This window comes from Oratosquilla oratoria, chromosome 8, assembly GCF_046742065.1.
Source record: "Oratosquilla oratoria isolate Oo_2021 chromosome 8, ASM4674206v1, whole genome shotgun sequence".
NCBI classification, from domain to species: Eukaryota; Metazoa; Arthropoda; class Malacostraca; order Stomatopoda; family Squillidae; genus Oratosquilla; species Oratosquilla oratoria.
In genome coordinates, this window is record NC_134784.1 from 56,840,752 (window position 1) to 56,850,983 (window position 10,232).

The 10,232-nt window shown below is 36.9% G+C and overlaps 1 protein-coding gene across 1 annotated transcript in view; it reads left to right on the plus strand.

Moving 5' to 3' along the window:
* Positions 1 to 8,434, plus strand: part of LOC143027747 (uncharacterized) — a 40,585-nt gene extending 32,151 nt beyond the window's left edge. Inside the window, exon 3 of the mRNA XM_076189256.1 lies at positions 7,820 to 8,434. Coding sequence (XP_076045371.1) covers positions 7,820 to 8,046 — 227 coding nt within the window. The 3' untranslated portion in view covers positions 8,047 to 8,434. The remainder of the gene's footprint in view (positions 1 to 7,819) is intronic.
* The last annotated feature ends 1,798 nt before the right edge of the window (positions 8,435 to 10,232 follow it).

The window sequence follows — 10,232 nt, forward strand, 5'->3', positions numbered from 1 at the left end:
TTGTTGAGAACGGATACAGAATGCAAAGAATTCCATTGGAGAGTAATCGACATGAGATTGAAACAGTGGCACATCGAAACGAAAAAACCAAGGACAGAAAAGATAATGGAGAAGGAAGAAAATTAAAAGTGGCCTATACTAACATTGACGGATTAGTTTCAGGTCTGAACGAACTCAATGATTATCTGTTAGAAGAAAAACCAGACATAATGGGAATTGTAGAGACTAAACTAAGGGGAGAAATACCATCTATCGATATTGGACAAGGGCTATACAATTACTGGATATGAAACAGGGACAAAAAACAGGGAGGGGGAATCATGTTCTTGGCCAAGAAAGACCTAAACGTGACAAAAATTGCAGAGGGCAAAGGTAATGTTGAACTGATCATGATAAAAGTCGAAGGCAAGAATATGAAAAGTAGAAAGTTTGTGGTGACCTATGTGCCCCCAAGAACGAATGCTTGGAAAGAAAACGAACACACAACAATGCTAGAAGATACAAGAAAATCACTAAATGAGATACTAATTATTTAGTATAATTAGATAGTAATTATGGGAGACTTCAATTGCAAAGAAATTTGTTGGGACAACATGACAGTACGAGGAGATGACGTGTGGGGCAATGTACTGCTAGACATGACCATGGAGTACACAATGACCCAGTGGGTCAGTGAAAACACAAGGTACAGAAACAATGAAGAGCCATCAAAACTAAATTTAATATTTACAACGGAACCTGAAATAGTGGAAAAAGTCCACTACAAGACACCAATTGGAAAGAGTGACCATGTACTCATCGAAACTGTACTAAAGAAAGAAATAGAGATGAAGAGGAACGAAAAGCATAGGAAAGGAAGATTGATGTACAACAAAACAGACTTTGCAAAACTAAAGACGTTCTTCCAGAATGCAAACTGGGAAAAATTCTATATGGAAGAGACAACAGTGGAAGAGAAATGGAACATACTGTTGGATAATTACAATGAAGGTGTAAACAGGCATGTACCAAGACAAAAGCGAGAGAGAGTACATTAAATGTTGGTTCAACAAAAGATGCAGTGAGGCAAAAGACAGAAGGGACAAAGCTTGGAATAGGTGGAGAAAAGACAAAAAACAAAGCAAATGGCAAATTTATATAAACTATAGAATTGAGTATGTTAATGTGAGAAGAGAGGAGAAAAGGAACCATGAGAAGGATATTATAGATAAATGCAAAGATCAGCCCAAGCTATTCTACCGGTATGTAAATGGTAAACTTAAAACCAAACAGGAACTAGTGAAACTACGCCAAGGAAATATAGAATACACAGAAGAATTAGAGATGGCCGAAATCATGAACAACCACTTTAAATCTGTCTTCACCAGAGAGAAAATACAAAATTGGGACATAGATAATAACAAACATTCTCCCCACATGAGTGAATTTACAACATCACAAAAAGAAATATCAGAACATCTATCAAAATTGGACGTCAGAAAATCACATGGCCCGGATGGAATTGCAAATTGGATTCTAAAAGAATGCAAAGAAGAGCTAACGGACAAAATACACATCATTATAAATAGCTCACTCAAGGAAGGAAAGATACCTAATGACTGGAAAAATGCTAACATTGTACCAATATATAAAGGAGGAAACAAGGAAGAACCCACCAACTATAGACCAGTATCACTAACAAGCACTATAGCCAAAATTTGTGAGAAAATCATCAAGAATAGATGGGTAAGACACCTGGAAGATAACAACATATTAAACCCAAGACAATTAGGGTTCAGACAAGGTAGATCATGCACCACAAACTTGATATGCTTCTACTCAAGACTAATAGACATAGTGCAAGAAAGAAACGGATGGGCTGATTGTGGATTCCTAGACTTGCAAAAAGCATTTGACAAAGTACCACACAGAAAATTACTAAAAAAACTGGAACACATAGGAGGAATACAAGGAACCTACTAAAATGGATGGAGGACTTCCTGACTGGTAGAAAGATGAGAGTAGTACTCAGAGAAAAATATTCAGATTGGAAAGAGGTGATCAGTGGAGTACCGCAAGGATCTGTGCTGGCTCCAATAATGTTTGCTATCTATATGAATGAAATGGACGAGGGCGTGAACTGTTACATGAGCTTCTTTGCTGATGACGCCAAACTGTTAAGGAAAGTAGAAACTGATAAGGACTGTGAAGCACTGCAAGAAGATCTGAATAGGGTATGGAACTGGAGTCAGAAATGGGAAGTGGATTTTAATACTAAGAAGTGTAGCATAATGGAGTTTGGAAAAAGCAAAAACAGAATATCAGGAAAATATACAATTGGAACCAAGGAAGTAAAGAAAGTAGGATCCGAAAAAGACTTGGGAGTTATTATCACAAACGACTTGTCCTATGATACACAGATAAACAAAATTGTCAGGGAGACCTACAACTTGCTAAGATAAATAAAAGTGGCTTTTGCTTACCTGGACGAAGACATGATAAAAAAAATTCTGGTTACATTAATAAGGCCTACACTAGAGTATGCGGCGACATTGTGGTCCCCCAGTACCAAAAAGAACATAAAGAAAATAGAAAGAATCCAAAGAGCAGCTACAAAAATGGCACCTGCACTTGCAAACCTATCATACGAGGAGAGATTGGCTAAACTGGAGCTACCGACACTGGAGGAAAGAAGAGAGAGAGGAGACCTACTGACCATCTACAGAATCATGAAAGGCACAGAGATACTTGACAGAGAAGAACTACTAAACTGGGACAAGAGAAACACAAGAGGACATGGAAGAAAATTAAGAAAACATAGCTATAGAAGAGAACTGAAGAAAAACAGTTTTCCACATAGAGTTTTAAACACTTGGAACAAACTGGATAATGAAATAGTATGCGCAAAAACCATTCACGAGTTTAAAAGCAAATTAGACACTGAGAGATACAATGGCGGGACAACACGAGCATAGCTCCCCTTCCCGCAAAATACAACTAGGTAAATACAACTAGTTAAATACACACACACACACACACACACACACACACACACACACACACACACACACACACACACACACACACACACACACACACACACACACACACACACACACACACACACACACACACGTTCGTTGGATGGACGGTGAAGATTGACGTTCTGAAGAAAAAGTGAAATTCTCGTGGATCTTAACGCAAAGGAAGTACCTATTGTATTTATAGGGGGATTGCTCGTGGTGTAGTGGGAAAGTGAGGAAAAAGGAGAAGGGGAGGGATTACTGAGGGAAATGGAAGGAAATGAGGAAGGGGAAGACTTGGTCCAAGAGGCCAGGCGTCTCGTAAACAAACGAAGGACCGATGGTGATGACGGGATTAACAAAAATGTAAAGATTAGAAACATAGATAAGAGCTGTACAATGGAAGGTGAGGATAATCATTTCCAGGGATTTAATGAGGGGGGGGGGTGGATACCAACCTCCCCGACTGGCAAAACTAGAGGAAAAACTTGAACAAATGACTGAACATTGGGAGATTAGGTTCGGTAGTATTGCAAAGATTGAGCAAAATGTTGAAAGATTGGAAGAACTAGAGAAGGCGAACAAAAACTTAACTAATGAAATTGAAGAATTAAAAAGACAGTTAAAAGAAGTAAAAGAGGAGAATGAAGAATTAAAGAGGAATAATAAGAACAACAAAGAGGCCATAGCAAAGGAAGCACAGGGTTGGAAAAAATCCAAGAAAACAGTAAAGTGGCATTTACTGACATAATTAAACAGCAAATGAAAGAACAAACTGAAGACTCAATTATTAAAGTAATGAGACAGAAGGAGAATATAGTAAGAGACTTAGCAGATAAAAAGAAATGTATAATTATATTAGGAATGGAAGAGAAACATAACCCAGATTGAACCACAAGAATCAAGGAGGAAAATGAAAAAGTAAGCAGTTTACTAGAATTAGTTCAGGAAGATGAACCTGAAATCATGAAACAAATTGAAGAGAAGTTTAGTACAGATAAGACCAGACCAATTAAGATTAAATTCAGGTCACAAACGACGGCAGAGAATATCTTATCCAAAACAGGGAAACTAGCAGCAAGTGAACAATATAGAAAGGTATGGATAAAAAGGGAAATGAATAAAGAGGAAAGAGAGGAGGAAAAAATGAAAAGACATGAAGCTAAGGGGAAAAAAACGAGAGCAGAACAGAGTCAGAAAAAGAGAAATTCTATTGGAGAGTAGTGAATATGAAAGTAAGGAAATACGACATACTAGAGAAAAACAAAAGGGAAACAGAGAATACACTAGAAGTGGCAGAAAACTAAGAGTGTCTTACACAAATATAGATGGATTAATAACAGGATTGAATGAGCTGAATGATTATCTGAAGGAAAAAGAACTGGACATAATGGGAATTGTAGAAACGAAATTAAAAGGTCCAATACCACCCAACAGTGTAGGACATCATGCATACAATTATTGGATTAAAAACAGAGAGACAAAGCAAGGGGTGGAGTCATGTTCCTGACTAAGAAGGATATAAACGTGAGGTGTGTCACATATGGAAATAATACAGTAGAGATGATTATGATCGAAGTGGAAGACAGAGATAAGAAGAGCAGAAAGTTTGTGATAGATTATGTACCTCCGAAAACAGCCTCATGGGAAGAGAGTGAACATAAAAGTATGTTAGAGGACACAAAGATAACATTAAATAAGATAATGGAAGATGGAGGAAGAATAGTTATGATGGGCAACTTTAATTGCAAAGAAGTCTGCTGGGAATTATGACAGTAAAGGGTGGAGACGGCTCATGGGGAAATGTTCTACTCGAGATGATTATTGACCATACAATGACACAGTGGATACAGGAGAACACTAGGTATAGAAATCAAGACTAGACTAGACCTAATAATTACATCTGAACCTAGAATAGTGGTAAAGATTGAATATAAAACACCAATAAGTAAAAGTGACCACATATTGATTGAACTGGAACTAAATCAGGAAAAATACATGAAAAAAAATGAATATAGAAAAGGAAGAATGATGCATGAAAAAACAAACTTTGATAAAATAAGAGAATTCTTTCAAAAAGAAAAATGGGAAGGAATATACAAAGAAGAAACAACAGTGGAAGAGAAATGGAATATTTTGACAAAAAATTATAAAAAAGGAGTGGAAAAGTATGTCCCAAGACAAAACCAAGTAAAAGAATATGTAAAATGCTGGTACAACAAAAGCTGTAGGGAGTTAAAAGACAAAAGAGATAAAGCTTGGACCAAATGAAAAAAAGACAAAAGGCATGAAAAATGGAAAATATACACTTGTTATAGAAATGAATATGTACAAGCGTGCAGAGAGGAAAAGAGAAAATATAAAAAAGATGTCATAGAAAAATGTAAAGATCAACCAAAACTGTTTTACAGATTTGTAAACAACAAACTGAAAAATAAACAAGATTTGGAGAAATTAAGACAAGGAGGAGTTGAATACACAGAGGAAATTGAAATGGCGGAAATTATGAACAACCGTTTTAAATTAGTGTTTACAAGGGAGAACATACAACCTGAAGAGATCGAATGGAAAGAGAAAGTCCCCCCTATGAAAGAAATAGAAGTAACAAGGAATGAAATATTGAAACACTTGAGTAATCTTGATGTCAGAAAATCGCATGGACCAGATGAAATAGCAAACTGGATTTTGAAAGAATGCAGGAATGAACTGGCAGACAAAATACATAGCATAATAAACAGTTCCTTGAAAGAAGGAAAAGTTCCAGAAGATTGGAAAAAAACCAATATAGTACCTATATATAAAGGGGGAAATAAAGAAGACCCTACCAACTATAGACCAGTCTCTCTAACAAGTACAATAGCAAAAATTTGTGAAAGAATTGTCAAAAGTAGATTGGTAAAATATTTAGAAGAAAAAAAAAAACTTGCTAAATCCAAGGCAATATGGATTCAGACAAGGACGATCATGCGTCACCAATTTAATATGTTTCTATTCAAGGCTAATAGATATAATGCAAGAAAGAGATGGATGGGCTGATTGTGCATTTCTAGACCTAAAAATAGATTTTGACAAAGTACCACATAAGAAGTTGCTTAAGAAATTAGAAACTGAAGGAGGAATACAGGGCAAACTGCTTAAATGGATGGAAGACTTTTTGCAAGAAAGAAAAATGAGAGTAGTGATAAGAGACAAACACTCATAATGGGATGAAGTAATAAGTGGTGTTCCACAAGGAACAGTTCTGGCCCCAATAATGTGTGCTATATTTATTAATGATATAGATGAAGGAATTGAAAGTTATATGAGCTTCTTTGCAGATGATGCAAAACTATTGAAAAAAGTGAACACGGAAGAAGATTGTGAGTCACTACAGAACGATCTAAATAAAGTACGGGAATGGAGTAGGAAGTGGGAGATGGAGCTCAACACTGAAAAGTGTAGTATAATGGAATTTGGAAAAAGCAAAAACAGAATAACAGGATCATATAAATTGGGAGAAGGAATAAAAAAAAAAAAATAGAAAATGAGAAGGACCTGGGAGTCATTGTTATGAATAATATGTCACCTGAGAAACATATAAGTAAGATTTTTGGAGAAACTTATAATTTAATAAGAACAATCAAAGTTGCATTTACATACCTGGATGAAGAAATGGTGAAGAAAATCCCAGTCACTCTGATAAGACCAAGACTGGAATATGCAGCAACGATATGGTCACCAAGTACAAAAAAAGTATAACAAAACTTGAAAGAATACAAAGAGCAATTACAAAATTGGCACCAACACTCTCAAAACTATCATATGAAGAGAGACTAGCAATTTCAATTTCCAACAGATGGCTCCTTCGAGCGACTCTCAGTCTCGATTGCAATGGCATGGAATTAAAAGTGATTTGTGGTTGAAGAAGATACACACACACACACATACACGCACACACACACACACACACACACACACACACACACACACACACACACACACACACACACACACACACACACACACATATATATATATATATATATATATATATATATATATATATGCTGGGACATTGTGACAAGTTGATGAAGGTGGAAAAAGAAGTCACGGGTCTAGTTCCGAGTTTCTGAGTTTATTTCTGACCGGTTTCGCTCTATACTTCTTCAGAGGAAAAAGCATAGAGCAAAACTGGTCAAGAATAAACTCAGAAACCTTGGAACTAGACCCGTGACTTCTTTTTCTACCTTCATAATATATATATATATATATGTATATATATAATATATATATATATATATATATATATATATATATATATATATATATATATATACATACAAGTATAAGAATGAAGGTGGAGGAAGCAGACGAGGAGTAATGGGAGAATTTTAATGCTTTAACGTTTCGACCCGCAGGGTCTTGATCACAAAGCTAACAACTTAAACATAACAGGGGATTGTATACATAGATGGGTCATCTCATGGGACGCCTCGGAGAGCTTGTTATTTTATTTGTGTATTCTTCTATTATTAAAGTATTAAAATTCTCCCATTACTCCTCATCTGCTTCTTCCACCTTCAGTCTTATTTGTCATGATATATATAAATATGATTGTGTGTGTGTATGTATATGTAAGAGCATACACACTCAATCATTCTAATAATTCTATTCATAAGGACTTAATTTTTCAGCTACCCAAGAGGCAGTTTTCCTTATTGAAATAAATCCAAAGATCAGAATGATTATTGCTTATACTAAACGAAGTTTTCTTCTTTTCCGAACCTTCGGTGACCCACACCGCCCTCTCTCCTACTCTCGTCTACTGGTTTCTACAGTTCACCCCGAGGAGACCCGGATAGTGCGAGACTGCAGTCGAGTGGAGGAGTACCCGACAGACGAGAAGAGCTGTTATTACCGAAGTACAGCGACGACAAAATCGAATACTTGTTTCTGCGACAGTGATGCGTGCAACCCAGCTAATAGCTTCCACGGGAGTGGTGCTCTTCTGATTGTTTGTGGAGTAGTCGCCATAGCCTTCAACAACGTCATGAGTAGCATTTGATGTTGGAATGTATTTCCTAAGTAAATTGGTTCTAGTTAGTTGTATGTAAAATTCTACAGGTTCATTTTCTAGTTCTGAAGTATTCTGATAGTATTATTATGTGTTCTTCGTTCTTCATCAACGTCATGGGTAGCATTTGATGTTGGAATGTATTTCCTAAGTAAATTGGTTCTAGTTAGTTGTATGTAAAATTCTACGGGTTCATTTTCTAGTTCTGAAGTATTCTGATAGTATTATTATGTGTTCTTCGTACCTGTATAATTTGATGTGCTGCTGATGTCCTTGTGGGACTCCAAAATAGATATTTGGATCCAAGAAAGTAATTTCTTGACCATTCATCTATCATTTGTATAAAATTACTTTACCAATTCCAGATAGAAATATCTTATTTTCTAGTTTGTAATTTGATCCTACTGTACAAGGTCACGCATATTGATTTGACTCATCTTATTTTTTCATCTCATCCTATAAACGCTGTCCAAAATCAGTTTACCCTGATTGCGTTTTTAAAGTAATTTGTCCACTGGAATTTGCTGATAACCGGCGATGGGAAGCGTGTCCCAGCAGTCATTTTCAAACTGTGAAGAGAAGAAGAAGAAGAAAAAGAAGAGGAAGACGAAGAAGAAAAAGAAGAAGAAGAAGAAGAAGAAGAAGAAGAAGAAGAAGAAGAAGAAGAAGAAGGCCTACGATACACGAAATGGGTTCATATTATCTCCACTGATCTTTTTACATATTATGGCTGACACCAAGAAAGGAGGCGATTATTTTCGGCTGATGGGAGACGTTACTGTTGTGAAGGTCTTCTGAGACTGACTGACTGGCTGGCTGACTGACTCATTGATTGACTGACTGACTGACTGACTAACTGACCTGCAAGACCAAACTCGCCATGAATGAATGAATATCCACCTTAGGCTTCGTTCCAACTGCCACTTGCTTCACCTCCTAGCACCCCTGGCAGTCTTTAGTTGCACCTAAGCACCTCATGGCGTAAACCCCCTCAACTCAGATCTCCGTCTGGGATTACCGAATGCATAAATTTCATGCGGTCACTATCACAGACTTGCCTAGTACCCCTCGGTAACGCAGATGTGATGGCCCATCTCAATGAACTCTTTTCGCACCTTTATAATTCATTCTGGCCTACTATTTTGTTCATTTCCATCGCAGTCCTTCGGTGCCAAAGGTGTTGATAACTTATTTGAAAATTATTGTGCACCTCCCGGTGAAAGAATCATTCTTTACCTCACCGTTTTTTTTTTTTTTTTTTTTTTTTTTTTGGTCATCAACTATTATTCAATAAGTAGTATAACCAGGCTCCAAAGTTCGACGATAACCCTAATTTATCCCAATCTGCTATTAGAGGACGCATTAATTGTTGAATTTCTACTGTGTTACAAATAAGCCTCATAAACATCATACTGTAATATTGCAAGAACACTTACATACTAAAGGGTCCTTTCCCCTTTTGAAGGAGGGGGAGGGACATATAAGGGTACAACCGCCCCACATCCGTCCAAATTCATATTAGCCCCTCATGGATGAAGTGTTAGCCTGGTTCCCGCCACACCACTCGGGTCAAAGGCTATGCAGCAAAACCACAGTAGGTCCCGACAGTAGGAGCAAGTTTATCCTCACTACTTCTTTATATGGTTACATCTAAAAGCTAAGCAATGATAGCCTTTGCTACTCCTGTCGGACTAGTTTGGTTTGATATCCTTACTTTTGATCTTAGGAATGCCCCGTGGTCCAATTTATGATCACTTATCTCATTGAAAGTATGACAGAGGTTAAGGTTTTTCTAAATAATGTTACGCTGGCTCAATAACAGATTGGAGTGAAAGACATTGCAGAGGCAATAAAAGAATAGAAATGAAACTGGGCGGTGAAGTTAGCCTAAAAGGAGGATGGGAGCTGGAAAAAAAATTGTGTTCCTGAATGGACATAACGAAAAGGGGAGTATGTAAGAAGACCAGATAGAAGGTGCAGAGACGAGATGGATGATTTTGCAGGAGTAGCATGGAAGAGGTTGGCGTAGTAATGCGATATGTGGAAGTGTTTAAATGATGACTGTATTTAGCAGTGGCCTACTAATGGCTAACTGCTAGTAACACCACCAATTATAGGAATTTTCCAAAAGAACAGGGCAACCCTTAACACAAAGCTAGTAAAAAGGGAGTTCGGTT